Source organism: Pteropus medius, unplaced genomic scaffold (assembly GCF_902729225.1).
Source record: "Pteropus medius unplaced genomic scaffold, Ma_sr-lr_union100, whole genome shotgun sequence".
NCBI lineage: Eukaryota > Metazoa > Chordata > Mammalia > Chiroptera > Pteropodidae > Pteropus > Pteropus medius.
Window position 1 is genome coordinate 9,563,656 of NW_024340692.1, and position 17,754 is coordinate 9,581,409.

Sequence of the window (17,754 nt, forward strand, 5' to 3'; positions counted from 1 at the left end):
TGTTGCAGTTATTAAGTTTAACCTCCTCTATATCTCATATCTTTCTTTTGGCTGGCTGCCTAGTGTTAACGGCATCAGTCTTGGAGTTTGACCCAATAGGGTGGTGATTTATGCAACAAACATGCTTACAGAAAGGATTTTACCATATTATCTAGAACTTTAACTTTGTATCATAGAATTATGGTATGTATCTTTTTTGTGGTTTGGACTTTTCAGGCAAATATAGAAAATTGACGTATGATCTCGTTAGAAAGTCTTGATTTTCTCATATGTGTAGGCTAATGTATTTTATGTTAAAAAACAAAACAAGAAACCTCTGTATGCAAGCACTTGATGTGCCTATTTTATGTAGTATGATCAATTTCATTCCCTTATTTTCAAAGAATAAATTTAAGAAAAATAAATTTCATTTTCAGGATACTTTTTGAAGAAGACTGCATCACTATAGTGGCACTTAGTGGGATTCGGAAAAACAATCCCAGGTCTGAAAGGGATTCTAACTGGTTATTTTAATAAATTTTCCACAGTTCAGTAGGTTAATTCCATTACTTGACTTCATCTTCAGAAATAAAATTCTTACAGTAGCATCCAGTGGTCATAAATTTGGCAAACTCTTGTACTTGTCAATATGAGTATGAAAACTTCCAGGTAGGAGTATACAATGAAGACAAAGGAGAAGCACACTTGAACATTGGAATGGTAATCGCATCCCTTCCTCAAGTGTATGGAAATTACCCTTCTCTGCTTTCCACTTAGAAATAAGATTTCTGCATTTAATAACAATTTGACTTTTTAGTGTCCCCATTCACCAGTATTTAGGAAGTACTTAAGAAGCCGTTGCATAATTGTAGATCATCAAAATTGCCCAAATTTCCTTAATTCTTTGGGATGAGAAATGTGATGTTGTCCCTTAAAAAAAAGAAGAAAAAGAAAATCACAATGAAATGGTATCCTACATTCTATTATTTAATTTGATTATTTAATTTATTTTTTTATTTAATTTCTGACTAGTACATAGTTATTTTATTTGATTCACCCCATTCTCTCATTCTTGCAGGAAATTTAAAAATAGAACTGAGTTGTTAAAATTAATTTTTTCCCCTAGGGTTGACAATGTATTAAGCTATGGGCTTTGAAAAGGAAGGTACCTAAAAATGAAAGTACTGAAGCATTTAATGTAGTAATGCAATACATTTTATTTTTTCAGGGCACTTTCCTAAGAATTTTAATTGCATAATTATGATTTCCATGTTATATGCTGACAAGTATGTGGTTATTATCAATCTGCGTTGTTTATAACAGCAGAATGAAAAAGAAAAAAACTTCTAATATCTTTTTTGTTTGTTTCCAGAAAAGCGACCTCAATGTACAGTGTGTTTTTATTCCTGTCACTGTTAGTCAGTTTCAAATCATTTTAAGAACTTCCCACAATTCTAGTAATTATCTAGAAGGTTCTGCTTCTCTGAGATGCTACAGGATGTGATATATAGCAGCGTTGTTAGAGTCACATTTTTCCCTAATATTCCTGAACAAACGTGGACCTGTGGTCCCACCAGTTCCATGTTAATAAGTTTATGAGGTGAACACTCATTTCATGACATTAGCATTGCAAGGATGCCTATCTACCTCTTTATTTCTTCCCTTCCCTCATTGTGGAAACCTTAAAACTGGATGGGATCTCTGCAAAATATTTTATTTCATATCTCATTTTTACAGTTAAGAAAAGTAAGTTAGGCCAAAAGAAAATTTCCCCCAAATGGTACATATACATAGTAGCGGAGCTGAGATGGGAATCTGGCTTCCCTGACTCCAGGAAAACCAAGATGAGAGTCTGAATACGCTGTCAGGCCAGCAGGAGCATCACGTGGGAAACATGCAACATGGAAGACAGAGAAAATAGTGTGATGAACAAATAGTGATGAACTTTGTTATTTTCTTCCTTCTTAGAATCTAAGGATTGTTTTCAAAATAAATATTAGCTATAGTTATTTAAAACCATTTTTCAATGACATATAACTGAAAAACAGTAGGAGAGAAGAAAAAAATTGTAATTGGGATAGGTGAATGGAAAATAAAATGGAAAAGAAAAATAAAATTTTTTTGAGTTAAAAAAATAGTCTTAACTCTAATATAATTTAAAAAACTCAAGGATACAGGAAAAAAATATAAAGAAGTAGGAAAAATAATTAAAATACCTCTTCCAAAACCACCATTATTAGTGTTTTAACATATTTGTCACATCTTTTTTTTTGGGGGGGGTGCATTTTTATTATCTTATGTTTCTCGTACATAATTTTGTATGATGCTTTTGCGGCTTATTGAAGCAAAAGTATTTCTCATGTCACATTATAGAAACTTTTTTAATGTAACATTTACGATTTGCATGATGTTTCTTCATTATGCCATGATTTATTTCACCATCAATTCCTATACAAGTTGATATTTAGGGTACTTATAATCTTTGTTAAATAAATGATAAGATGAATATTTTTGCGGATAAAAATTTACCTTCTCTTTTATAACTTTCATGTAATAGAGTTCTAGATCTGGAAATGCAAAATACATAGAATTTTCGGGGGAGAGTGGATGTTAGGCACCATTTAAAAGCAATAGAGAACTATTAAAAGCCTCCAACTTCTAGCCTTTTATCCTTAGCAATCTTTAACTCTACATCTTTCTTAACAGAATTTTTTTCTTTGCTATGACTTTGGAGGCTTCTTGACTCATCTTGATTTATGTAAATTGTGAACTTAAATTTCAAGTAAGGCAGCCCACAATATCTGGGTTAGAGAGTCACTTTACTGTAGTTTACCTATTTATGTTTCTTGCCAAACCTTCTAATTCAGGGCTATATTTCTTGTCTCTTTAAAATTTCCTAGAATTTCTCTTCAATGTCACTAAATTTAATAGCTTAGCACTGGCAATGTTGCTTTCTGGCAGTGTCCTGATAGCGGCATCAAAGCAAAGAGCTAAAATTTTACTCACTTTGATTGATGAGCTCATTTTGTTACAGAGGACAAATTGGATTTTTTTTTTAATACTGGTAATAAAAATTAATGAGTGATGTTGCTTTTCGGGATGTTATTGGATCTCTGCCTTAATACAGATTTTGGCAATAAAAGCACTAGCTGATTACTTGACCAGAAAGTTACCTCCCTTCCCTTTTAACTACTCTCAAAAGTAAAAGGTGCTTTTCTAATTTTGTAATCTTGGTACATTTAAGTATATACATTTGTATGTATGTATTGGCAGGAATGGGATTGAGGGCTGTGGGGCGAGCAGTGGCAGTGGGCTAATAACCTGTATCAAATTTCCACTTAATTGAGATGTTTATTTCTTTTTATTTTAGCACCTCCGAGGTTTACACGAACTCCTGTTGACCAGACAGGGGTCTCTGGTGGAGTTGCCTCTTTCATTTGCCAAGCTACAGGAGACCCAAGACCTAAAATTGTCTGGAACAAAAAAGGAAAGAAAGTCAGCAATCAGAGATTTGAGGTATTAGGTCCATTGTTCTGTTTCTCTGGGGGAAGAACCTATCTGCTGTACCTTTGGTTTGTGTGTTATTTTACTTTGGTATAATGTGTTAGATTCATTGAGATATGGCGTTCTTTATGTTGCATGTGATGGAAAAAAAACTTTAAATGCCTTTTTTAAAAAGGGAATTTGGGATTTCAGATTGCTGACTTTTGTCTCTGCTTGTACAAGGGCTCAAATAGTGTTCCTAGCAACAGAGCTATATTCTAATTATTCTTAGACAGTACCATATAGCTGTCCACACAGACTCTGTTGATGGGAATAAAGTCAGTTTGCATTCAACCCCATGGCTCTAGATAAGGGAGCAACGTTTTCTCAAAGGGAATTCAAGTTCCTATTACCAAGAAGATGGGAAATGGATACTGAGCAGTAAAAGATGTCCACTACACCTTGTGCCTGTGTTTTGCAAGTAGCATGAACAGAATGAGAAATTTGCTCCAATGTGTTAGTGTAAAGTATTACTGTGGAAGAAACATACCCTACCAGATTGATACTGCAGTTAAATGTATTGAAGAAATTGATTTTCTATATTCAAGAAAGCTCAGTGCATTGAAGATGATGAAACACAATTCGGATATATTTGGGGTATTTGTGAGGAAACTTATGGCTTAGAAATTTCTTTATTCTGGAGGAAAAAATAGATGGTAAGGAAAATATTAGAAGAAGCACAAAATATTATGCTTGTATTTATGACATGAAGAACGTAGCTTGATTCTTCGATGGTACTAAGACCTCCAGACTGCCCCATATTGTAAAACTCACTTCCTCTTACTTGACTTTCTAATCTACTTCACAGCCTTATTCACAAATTGGCAAATTAAAGGCAATTTCTAGTTACAATAAACATAGCAACTATAAAATTTAGGAGTTTGGTAATAATCATTGTCTACCAGTACTTACAGAATGATAAATGGTCTAAATACATAAAGGACCTAATTAATTACACTAGTGAAAACTGAAATCTGAACTGTAGTTTACAAATGAAAAATTTCGAATTATGTTTGTTTGAAAATCAGATACCTACAGTGATTTAAAAATAAACAAAAAGAATATCTTTGGGAAATAGTTCCTACATCATGTAGGAAATGATGTATGTGAAAATCTTTAGTACACATTTTTAAAATTTTTAAATGAAATTGAATTTTTTTTTATCAAAGGGTAGTTTAATATCATGCTTTCTAGTTTTAACTCCTTGACAAAATCTTATAACAAAGATTAAATTATAATAGTAAACTTTCAAAGTATGAACTCTGCTCAGCACATAATTCCTAATGAGAGTCACTTAAATACATTCGGGGAAAAATTATTAGTTTTATACAAAGCTCCTATGTCAAATGGTATGAGTCTTAGGTTGACAATCTTTAATATCTATAACAGTACATATGTATTTTTTTGGTTTCTCTAGTTTATAAGGCCCATGAGGACAGTAGGTAAAACTGATTTTGCTTCCTCTTCTATCTCCAGTACCAATTACAGCGTCTGCCCTGGAGTAGGTATACATCAATACTGGATATTAAATAGAGTTTCAAATTAGAAATTACAACACTAGCTTGCAGTGTGTGATATACTGTTTGTCGTAAGATTTTAGGTCTAAATCTAGGAAATAGTTCAGAAAGATGAGCATGCAATGACGTGTAACAATTAGTCAAAATTTAAATTGGCATTAAAGATGTTTAAATCTTTCTCTATGTTAAGCCATAGTATGCTTATAAATATATATATATATTTTTAATTGTGACATATTTGACAAAGATTCCAGTAACTGTGATAGTCCTAAGATGCATAATAGATTTATACTAAATGTGTGCTTAATAGAATTGAAAATAAATTGTGATGTATTGAGAAGTGGGACATTTTGGCTATTTTATAAATTTAAAACATAAATAGAATGTAGAAAGAACTTGAAGTAGACATATTTTAAAAATATTCCATCTCTTTCCTCCATGTGTTGACATACACACACACTCACACACAAAATCTGGGATTGAGCATCCCATAAATGTATTTATAAGGCATTCTCAATTTATCCACAATTTAGGCACATGCACGTATTATTCACAAGGAAATGGAGCAAGTGGGGAAAGCACAGCATCTCAGTGAGCAGCTGAAAGAACTCAGCATAGCTTTAAAAAAGACAAAAAGTACTGCACAGTTTTGTATACATATGCATCAATATCATCATTATCATCATCATCATTTTTTAAAAGTAGTGCTTGAAGTAGCTGATAAATACCTAGGTTTGCTAAACTTTCTCAGAGTAGAGTTTATAATGTTAGTGAATTCAGGCTTACTGTTTAGGACATTAATTTTCTGCCTGGTGAAGCAAGCTTCCATTTTACAGCAAGAATGCCCTAAAAATGCAGAAAATGCTAAGCTAGAACAAATAGTGGAATGATTTATGGCAAAATTAATGCATGCCATCAGGCTCTTGGGTTGTGAAAGCTATCTCGTTGGCTGCCTAAGTACTAGATTTATGCAGTTTCTCTTCATGGTTCACTCATCTATACTGTTCAGGCCGAGACACTTTAAACCAGAAGAGCTATCTGTAGTAGCATATGTTATTTCTTCACCTTAAAGTTCAGTTATTGAATGGATCCATATATGCATATGTGCTGTCAGAGACAAAATAATTTGAGAAGTTTATCCATTATAGAAGTAAGTCTCTTGCATAATTAATAGGATCATATTGCCCTAGGTACCCCTACTAAAATGTTTTCATGAGTAAACCCTGGATGGTTTTCAGTATAGACATTTTTGCATATGCAGTTTCATATCTTTCCCTTTGTTGAGTAGAAGATTCATTAAATTAAACCAAATATTATGTTTCACCACTGTGTCAAAATTTAGCCTCAAAATACTGCAAGGTTCATTCTGAGCCTAAAGGCTGGTTTACTGCTGCCTTAAGAGGTTTAGCTGAGAGGCAGACAATAGTAACAACACCTGTGACAGCTATTGTTTTCTCTAATAGGTAATAGAGTTTGATGATGGATCTGGATCAGTTCTCAGAATACAACCCTTACGGACTCCAAGGGATGAGGCCATTTATGAATGTGTGGCCTCGAATAACGTCGGAGAAATAAGTGTATCTACCAGACTTACAGTTTTGCGTGGTAAGTACTCAAGAGCAAGGTCGTTGCTTGTGTCATTATTGAAATTCTCTAGCCCAGGTGTTCTTTTGTAGGACCATTAAAAAGACTAACATTGTCCTGACGCTTAAATGGCAAATGAACTGAAATAAAATGTTTGTAAGAGTTTAACTTTTCAATAGGCAGTGGGTGCCTTCTCTCATGAGTCTTGAAAAATGCTAATCAGGGAGAAAAAAGAAAAATCCCAAAGAAGTGCTGATTTCATATGCCAGATACCATTTTGATTTTTGGTATAAATCCTAGAAAGAAAACAACATGTGCTACTCTTTTGCATGTTAACATCACTTGTGTATGGATTTTCTGTACTGAAGTCTGCAACTGCTTTTTACAGATTACCAAAGCTGACATTGATGTTTGCAAAATTAAAGAAATGCCCTCTACCTATAAGCGAGTTACTCTTAAGCAGAGGAATCAAGAACAAAAAAGGCCTCTTTCTCCTCTGTCAAAAATGTGTTTTTATTTGTCTTTTATACTTCTTGAACTAACGTCTGTTGATACAAAGCGAATTAGGCTATGTGGCTTATGCAGTTTGGCCAAAGCGTTGGAAGACTTGCCAGATCTCCAGTACAGTGTGTCTACTTTCTATACTTCTTTAGAATGACAATACTGGAGAATAAAGGCTAGCGATTAATAATACTCTATTTTGTGTCTCTAATTCAGTCTTTTGGGTAGAGATAAGTACATTCCTGATTTGGCTTGCTTAGTTGACATCTCCAGACTGACTTCTTTGCCTTTGTCTCTTTCTCTCTCACAAACCTATTTGTTTGTTTGTTTTGTTCTTTTTTGCTTTGAACTTCATTTTACTTGATTACACAACTTAGGAGAGAAGGGACTTTTTTAAGTTGAAGGGGATTGGAAAAAGGGATCCAAATTTAATAATTGCAGAGGAACATATATGGATTAAGAATATTTATTTTCCATTCTCTTTTTTTTATTCCCATTGAGGGATTTATTTACTTTATATGTTTTATAAAATAAAAGAAAAACATTTTCTTCTAAATCTATTTAGTATCAAAATGAGTTAATCTAAGAAGCATAGACAATGAAATTATTTACATATACTTCTTAAAATATATTTTAAATAATATAAACATCTCACAAAGTTTCAAGGGACATATTGACCAACTAGATATAGATATTTTAAATGTATATAACAGAATGCTGCTTAAAAACAAGTCAAATTTCAGCTACATTTCTGGCCATTACAGCAAGCTAAGTTCATACAAGAAGCTCTCCATCCCACTATAAACATATAAAGATGTTGATAAGATATCTGAAAATAAAAGTAAGTGCATTGTTAGACTTGCAAAGAAGAAAGAAATTTCCAGGTGCCAAAACCAGAATCTCCCGAGAAGAGGTAATCTGTAATCTTATAACCCAAGATAGTAACCAGATGGATTATATGCTTTAGGACTGGAGTTTTATATCTCCAGCAGTTCATAGGCCTGTACAAAATAAGGTGGAAATAAGAGGAACTAGATCAACTTTCTGCAAAAAGGTGACAATACTACTACTATTCCTACAGTGCAATACTCAGAACCCAGAAGCTAACATAAAAGCTGGTCAGAAACACTGAAGCCCATAGAGTGTGGAATAGGCAGCCATGTGAGTCGCCCCCACAACCTGGATTATGCAACTCGAGATAAGGTCCTTCATGCCCAGATGAGCTCATAGGTACCAATTCTAAAGCATGAAAGCCAGTTCTAACTCATAAGGGACGTAAGTTCAATCAGTGAGAGTAGAAATTATAGTCTGTGAACTACAGATAATTGAACTGTATGAATAGACTTTAAAAGAAAGTATTTTAAATAGTAGAAAAGATAAAGTAAGGAATAAAATCTGTCAGGTAGGAATCAGACTTTAGGGAAAAAAAAAACTGACGGGAGTCTGAAACCAGATTTCAGAACTGGAAGGAACCTTATAGACTGTATTATATATACTATAATATGAACTACAAAAAGTATATACATATGTTACTATATATATATATATATATTCACAAAAACATAAATAAAAGGTCTGAAAATTGTAGAATCATTTTTTTCTGAAGCAAAATCAAAATTATTTGTTGATCGTCTTAAAATTTTAATCTTCATGTATTGACCTATTTTAGAACTAATGCTATCATATAGAAGCATATTACAAAGATACAATAAAGTGAAATTTATCACATCAGAAACTTTTTATTTTCACCTTCTGAGTTCCTTGAACAAACCTCTTAAAAGGAAACAGTGACAATTATTTGGCTTCGCTTAATCTTTAGGAATTCGATAAAGACATTAATGAAAAGTTGGAAAAAGATATCACTTTGCATAGACATTTACATGGATTTATATTTTCTGGCTCCAAGCTGACTAGGGAATCCCTATCTAATTTGCTTTCATCTAACTAGCCCCCTCATAAAACAAGTGCATTTGAAAATTTTAATATGACCTTGACTTTTTTGAGAGTATCTGTCATACGTAAGTACATTTGTATTAAAATTTATGATTCTCATAGTTAAACCTTATTTTTTTTTAAAGACTAAGTTTAGCAATTTTGGAAATGTTTCATGAGAAAAACTCAAAAGGAATTTTGGATAATGGAAAAGTAGTCTAAACGTAACCTTAAAATAAAGTGCTTTCATATATCTTTACAGGATATATGAAATAAGTGGAGTTACAAATTTTCTTTTTTTCATAGTTACCGCTTTGTTTAAAATTTTTAAATAATTATTGATAATTCCATTAATAATAATTTTTAATATTCCATTTTTTAAATGGTAAACTGACATTCATAGAATATTAAAATCAGGAGCAGTTAACTAAATGAAAGTAAAGAGCTCTAATCACAGTCAAAGAGCTTTGTGTCCATTTTAAGTTAGCTTTCTCTTGCAAATTACTTTGGCAGATACTCAAGCTCTCTGCTCTGCAGTGGATGGAAACTAAACTTTTCATTCAGAGGCCCTCATCAGATGCCATTTTGTCCACATGGACCATTTACTTTTTTCTCCACTTTGCTGATGATGCCAAAAATGTGCCAACCATCCTGATGGGTTTTGTCTAAGTGGACTGGATTGAGATCACTAATTTATTTCACATAGGCTACTAGAGAACCTAATTAATTGGAGATTTAAACATCTGACCTGTGTGGCTAATGCAGAAGACATTGAAATAATGCTCTGACCACCCATGCGCATTGAAGGGGGTATTTCAGGGAAAACTTTCCCTCTGTAGCTCATCTCAGATTACCCCAGCTCTGAAGAACTGTTTTCATAAGGAAGGATAACTACAAGCTTGGGTCGAACATCCCCTGGAATGAGATATTTGGGCAATTACTATTTATACATTGTAGATTGTAGTTCATAGAAGAAATAGTCGGAGAAGGAGAGTTAAATGCAGTATTTATGGCCTCTAGGCCATTTTTAAATTATTTGATGGCCCTGGCTGTGGAAACACAAGCAAATACCAGCTCCCTCGTTCTACTGTATTTTAGGAAGCGGAGAGTATCTATCATACCATGTATTTTCCCTGCTAAGCAGAACTTTAAGTGAATGCCTCAGATCTTACTGAGAAGTTATTAAGGGCTGAGCCCTGCCTAATTCTGGTAAGGACTTTGGATTGGATATTAGCCTTTCAATGAGCAGTTGAAGTAGGACCAGAGAGGGTGTTTTAAGAAGAAGGATCACAATCCAACGGGAACCTTTGTTAACTGGCCACAGTTTCTTCCTTACCAGATATATCAGGAGGAAAACTTGCAATATAAATTTATAAAATGATAACTGGGATGTAAATGTTTTCTCAAATACATGTTATCAGCCGCTAATCAGGAAAAATGAAATATCACTATCCAAAGAGTCTTCTATAAGAGTCCAGGAGCATCTGCCTCTTTTTGGCAAGTGAAAATACATCAAGAATCCATTCTTCTTGCTCACAATATTGCCATTCTATTAGAGAAAGTTATAGGAAAATTAAGTTTGCTTCTAATTGACTAAAATGTCATGTTTTTAAATTTAGATTTTTAATGTAATCAGAAAATACACATTTTGTTGTCACCAAAACAGCATGTAATTTTTTATATTTTTAAATACTGCATTATTTCTAAGACTTGCCCATTCCCAAATAGCACTGCTCCGTAAACCACCACTAGCACTAGTGCAGCAAAACAGGGTGTAATATATAACATTGTTATTCTTATCTACTTATAGGAAACTTGCTTGTTCATAGAATACATGCAAAGTAAAATTATTATCTAAAGAAGTTAGGTGACCATACATGAGACAGTTACCTAGTTTTACAGATATATTTTATAAAATAATACTTATGTTTGAGTATCTACGTCACATAAGGGCATCATATTTTATGAATGATCATCATCAAGACGTAAGAAAGTATACAAAGTCCTCACGTCTAGATCTCCAGTAATTTAAGTTCCAGTTCTGACTGTCCCAAAATAACTGTGGCATCTTGAACAAACTTGTTAACCGTCCTGCCTTTTGTTTATTTTATTTTATTTTATTTTATTTTATTTTATTTTATTTATTTTATTTTATTTTATTTTATTTTAATTTTATTTTACTTTATTTTATTTTATTTCATTTTATTTCATTTTATTTATTTTATTATTTTTTTTGCCTCGTGTGCACCAGGAAGGCATTGCATTTGTGATCACTAGATCACTTCTCTCTGGCTTTCTGTGACTCAGTGACATGCCTTTTTCAGCAAGTCAGTTCTTATAAGATGCTCCCTGAACGTGACTATTACTGAGACAGTAAAACACACAGTGAGCAGTCGGATGAGATAGAGAAGGCATCTCATTGGGAAATGGAGAGATATGTTTGCATAATATGTCTGTTTCAAAAAAAAAATGTAAGCCATTATAGAAGTTGTTAAAAAAAAAATAAAACTTTTACAATCTTTCAGGGAGAAGGCAGTCGACTCTGTCCGCCATTGTGCAGTACCCTGTGATCAGAATTAGCATGTTCATTACAGTCTCATTTTATTAATGCCTCTTTTTGAAGATGAACACAGTTGTCCCTGCTGTGAAAATGGTACTTTGCCGTTTATGTTATAAAGTGGTCTCGGCTGGGGATCTAGGCTGGGAACATTAAAGAACAAAGCACAGCTGCTTGACTGTCACACAAAAGGATTTTTATGAAAGACTGAAACAAAAGGAAGGGTGGCCAACACAGAACATACTTGCTGACAATTATGGTACTGAGTGAAGATTACTTGAACAGGCTTATAAAATAGTTGAATACTTGGAATAAATTGATACCAACATGATAAAACCTTCCTGTGTAATGCATTTCCATGCTGAAAAGAGGTGGTGGTGGACAGAGCCATATAAATAAACGGAAACTTCTGACTTTTGGTGGTGTAATCTTTAGTCCTTAAAAATAACTATTCTTTATGTATCAGTGTTCACAAAGGCAGGTGCCCATGTGCACAGGTCCCCTGGAGACCCTTGTAAGGAGAGATTTTGAAACTGATATTTGGGAAAAACCGCACTTGTGAGCTGAGGCTAGTCATATTCCCTTGTGATCAGTCTTTTAAAGACCATTCTTTTGAATTTTTATCACTTGTTTTCCCACATGGGATTATGTCTTGAAAGGGTTCAGAGAGAATGAGTACACATGTAAATCATTGCATATACCTGAGAACAATATTCTTCTCGGATTCATATTATAATATTATTGTTTGCAATTTTAAAATGAATATTCAGTTTTAGAATGAGTATTCGTATTAACTGTTGATTGACTTATTCATAGAGCTGTGTAATTGTCGAGCTGGGGTGGGGAATTTGGTGTTTACCTAGTTTAATCTCTTATTTAATGTGAAAAACCATGCACCACAGAGTTTACAATGATTTTTTTTTTTACATACAGCTAAGATTTCCTTGGAATTTCACCCAGTCAGAAGTAACCCCTGCTGTATTAGGTTGTGGCATGTATTCTAGCCCTTTAAATATTTTGATGTACAGGTTTCCCCCGCTATTTGAAAGTAGAGAGTTTCTATGAAACCTTTTGCAAAATGAAATGATATAAAGGGTAGAAGCAATTACCTTAGGATACATTTCACTAATGGGTACAACAAATAAATCAAGGTACAGCACAGATGCTCACAGACACAGGTTCAAAGCTATGGCGGCTTGATGCTGAGATGCTGTGTGTAGTTCCCAGGGAAGGAGCTTGGCAGTGCCACTCTCGCTGCCTCCAAAGGCTGAACAGAACCAAATAGGATATATATATATATATATATGGAACTGGCTTAAAGGCTGGCTGGCTTTACACCTAGAAGAGCTGATATTTCAATCTGAGTCTGAGGCAGGAGTAAGCCAATGTCCCAATTTGAAGGCAGTTAGGCAGGAGGAATTATCTTATTTGGGGAAGAGTCATCCTTTTTGTTCTATTTATATCTTCAACTGATTGGATGAGGCCCACTCACATTAGGGAGAGAAATCTGTTTTATGCAGTCTATTGATTTAAATGTTAATCTCATTCAAAAATACTCTTGCAGACAAACTCAGAATAATGTTTGACCAAATATCTGGGCACTTTGTGGCCCAGTAGGTTGACATATGAAATTATCTGTCACGGATGGGTATAAAAACCGTGATAGCTCAGACTAGAGAAGTTAAAAGAGCAGAAGTAGAAAAAGATGAGCTTGGGACGTGCCTCAATGGCTGAAGAGATTAAACTACACAAGCAAGGAATCATGTGACTGATTTCTATATGAATTGAAATTTACAAAGAGGTTTACTAAAGTACTTAAAGTAATATAGCACACCATTCATAGTCCTTTATACATAATTAATGTTTATACTTTAAAACCGGATATTGGATTGTCTTTCATTGATAAAATTTGAACAGTTTTTAAAAATTCAATTTCCTGGCTTTTAAAAGTAGTTTTATTTTAAGCTACTAATTAAGATACAGTTTTAAAAGCTGTGCATGCATAATTTATTGAGATTTAGGGCATAAATATACCAAATGCCTCATCTAGAGTTTAATTATCAAAATCCTAATTACATATCTCCTTAGAAGATCAAGTAACTTATTTTATCTTATTAAATAAACAATGACTTGTGAATTAATGCCACATTAAACACAAATGATGACATGCATCCTAGTGTTCTTAATATATTTTGTTAAAGATAGAAAAATTTAAGGACTACTTTATCTATGATCTTGTATTTTAATTTACATCTTAGGACTTGCCATGCCCTTTTTTGTATCTTTAAACTTTATTTTTTATTTTTAAACTTGATTCTTGTATTAAATATATATTCTAACCTTTAACATAGTGGGTTTTTTTCTAATAGATTTTGGACACAAGCAGATTAATTTTTTTTCTCACATGCCTGGTGATATGCATGTTTAGGTGATAAATTTGATCTCAGTTTGGGATTTCCCAGAAGAAATCTTACAGTTTTTAGAATGTGATACCAATAGAGCTGTTTAAAAAATTGAAATTGTGTATCGTGAGTCACACTAGCAAATCAACATTAAAAGTTTTCAGATACTTTCTATTCTTTTGATTTGAAATGTACATTTCTTTTTGTTTGTGTATTTATCTAATTCCATGGATAACTACAGATCTATCTTTTATCAGAAAACTAGAAAATTAAATATGGTAGAAAAGTATTATACATAAAGACTGAGTGTTTAATAAAATTGGTTATTGATTATCAATATTTATATATTGTATAGTTAAACCAAAAATTCTGTCGGGGAGGTATATTTGCATATGTATTATACTTTTTACATCCAATAAATAGCGTATATATGTATGACCTGTTTAATTTTCTTATAGCACTTTCACTATGTGAACTTGTACTCTTTATTTCTTGAAAGTTTTGTTTTATGTGCGCCTCCCCCCTTTGTATGTGAGCACTATTGCATTTTTCTCTGACCTAGAAATGGTGTTAGCATTTACTGCGCACCCAGCAAATATTTGTGGAATGAATGTCTGCATATAAAAAGAGATATATAGATATGGTTATGTAAACACAAATGCAGTAAGGGACCATTTGGGCAAGAATTAATCTCACTTTACATGTAATGGATGAAAGCGGTCATTATTTTAGTGGCCATTGTAGGATGCAGAGTGTGATTGAGAAACAGAAAATGAAGGCAGATTAAAGGGATTACAAGGAGAGGTGGTGAAACAGAGGGAAGCACAATAGAAAGAGACTGTTCTTTGTAGCCAGATGGACGTGGGTTCACATTTACAGTCCACTGCTTCTGCCCTGTATGGGATTAGGCACATTACTTAAGTCTAAACTTGAAGCTCTTCATCTCTAGTGTGGAAGATAAGCCTAGCTACCTTTTAGGATTGTTTTTAGAAAGTGATGACATACATGTGTAAGGCATGTGGTACAGTGATTCAAATATAAAAAAGTTGCTGAAAAATGTCAGTTTCCTTCCTTCTCCTTCATGATTCTTTTAATATTAAGCTATTCAGTTTGGCCCTCTTTTCCACTGCTGAATCCCCAGGTCTAGAACATGCTTGGCGCGTAGTAATTCAATAAATGTTTTTTAAACGATTGAATGGCTATGGCGATGGGAAGGGAGAGTCAACAATCCTGGAAAAGAAGTTTTCTGTGGCTTATAAAGCATTGCTTAATCCAAAGGACTGAAAATCAGCTTTTCACATGAAAAGAAGTTGATGTGAGGTCTGAAAATATACATGTATTACCAAGATATTTGGAAAGTTTGAAGATCCTTTATTGTCGTAGTGTTCTCTAATGTGCAATATCAAGAATTTCTGTTTTTCCTCTTACATTTTTGCTTAATGTTATGTTAACATACATTTCCATAGTCTTCAGGATGTTTGTACATTAAGGCCATGTAGTCAATTGCTTGGACTGTCTAGGTGAAACTAGGGTCATACTTAAAAATACAATTTCTGCTTTATTACATCTGGACTACCCTAGGTAACAGAATAGATAAAAACCTATAATTGTTTTTAATGCCTGTGACAATGCAGCATCATTCGTTATATATTTTAGAAGAAGCAGGAAAATCTCATGTATCATTTCAGCATTAAAAAGGTAATAGAAAAGGATTTTTGTTTATTTGTTTTTGTCTGTTATGTTATACTTTCTTTGGTGTAGGAAGTGATAGAAAGTGCAGTCATGAGTTCAGGTTCTGCAAACAGACTGGTCTGAATTCAAATTCTGACCATGCTGTTTGCTCGGTGGCCATTCCCACCTTTCTTAACCTCTCTAAGCTTCCGCATCTTCATCTGGTGAATGGAGATAATAAGAACACCTACTGCCTTAACTTGAGAAGCTTGTTACAGGAGATGATCCAGTTAAAGCTTTTAGGAAAATGCCAGATACTCAGTAAATGTGAGTCGTGGCGGTGATTATCATTGTCGTCATCAATATTATTACTACCACCAGTACTGTTATAATTATCAATAAGTAATTTTAAATTATTTTGATTAAAGAGTAATGCTGCATTTATGCAGCAGAATTTTTTGGCACAGGCGGAACTGTAGTCCAGGAAAACACATATTTTTATAGCCGTATGTCAGACTGCCTTGTCTACTAAATAATCCTGTGGTCCACCGTTTGGCCACTAAGGGCTCCACAGAGTATATGAAATTTGAATGTCATCCTGTCAAAAGTGATTGGGGAATGTACTTAGGAGAACATGAGATGAAGCTTTCCTTTTATCCTATACAGTTATCTCTATGCTTAGACTAGAAGTTTCATGAGAGCAGGGCTTTGTTTTGCTCATGATCGAGCACACAGCACAGAGCTTGACCTGTTATAGTTTTTCATTATGTGTTTACTGAGTGAACAAATGACAAGTTGAACAAAGAAGTTTCTAAATACTTTTTCTCTTCCAGAAGTACATCATTTGAGGTTTTATTTTAAAAAATCAGAAATAACAGCAGATGTTGCTTTCACATCTAGAATAATCACACAGTACATGAGAAACTGTATTAATTCATGAATTTATTTATTTGGTAATATGATTCTACCTATTCCAGGGGTTATGCCAAATGTTGGGAATAAAACGATGGAAAAGATATTACTACCACCTGTCCTCAACAAAGCTACAATCTCTGTTTAACAGGAAACCATAATTTTGGTTAACATGACAAGGCAGTTATACATTTAGTGTGCGGTGATAATGAAGTCTATTTTGAGAAGTTCACTCACAGTAATTCAGTTTACACTTTTCTAAGCTAGTACTTGTGTAAGAACTATTGCCTTCTTGAGTATTCCATCAATATGACATTAAGGTTTGTTGAAATGTAAGATGTGTTTGACATGTGAAGGCTCAACTGACAGAAAAATTAAACTCACCATTTTTTCTTATGAATATAAATCTTCTGAGAGAAAATTGTGTTTCATTTATAGGGAAGAGTTTTGGATATACTCTGCTTGGGTTTTGAGAAAACATGATGCGGTTAAAAAAAAAACTTAAGTAATTACCTTTAAAATAATATCTCCATTTGTTTCTCTCCCAACTAATAGTAAAAGAGTTTTTATGACTGTACTCATCATTTTTTATGACTCCCTTATGCTCTAGGTGATAACAAAGCATATCTATATATGAAATGATTTTAAAGTGTACTAATAAACCACCTTAAAACCTCTTCTCCCTCAGAAGACTTTATTAGGCAAAGTTGATTTTTATAATGAAGTATTTATTTGTTAGAAAAATAAGAGTTTAGATATTTTTACCCTTGCAGAAAAGTCATTAGTATATATGTCAACCTGGGAACAGTCTTAGATACGTTACTTTCTAAGACCTAACAACTTGGATTAGAGCCCTGTCCTCTAAAGAGCATTTTATTTACACTCTAATTTTATGCATATCGTTATATCTCATGGTAGGATCTAAATTTCCAAGTATTGCCAAGCCTGTTGTAAACTGGCATCAAGTGCTATGGCTGACTTACTGGAGGTCCCATTAATCTTTGCTGCAAAGATAACATTAATAAAGTTAGCAATCACAGGCTCAAAAGCAAATGGAATTCCCTCATCCCAGCTTACAAACAGATAAATCATCGCCTAGAAGGAAAAAGCCACTAAATTAAATTATTCTTTGAAATAATTTACCATCTACCCACTT

The 17,754-nt window shown here is 33.4% G+C and overlaps 1 protein-coding gene across 20 annotated transcripts in view; it reads left to right on the top strand.

Annotated features, from left to right (window-relative positions):
- Window positions 1-17,754, top strand: part of PTPRD (protein tyrosine phosphatase receptor type D) — a 467,045-nt gene that overhangs the window by 179,325 nt on the left and 269,966 nt on the right. For 11 of the 20 annotated variants that reach the window (XM_039877876.1, XM_039878814.1, XM_039878733.1 and 8 more), the window contains exons 3-4: window positions 3,350-3,495; window positions 6,503-6,644. In XM_039877876.1, coding sequence (XP_039733810.1) covers window positions 3,350-3,495; window positions 6,503-6,644 — 288 coding nt within the window. Of the gene's footprint in view, window positions 1-3,349; window positions 3,499-6,502; window positions 6,645-17,754 lie in introns of all 20 variants that reach the window. The other 9 variants (XM_039877795.1, XM_039878308.1, XM_039878028.1 and 6 more) reach the window with 1 other exon arrangement.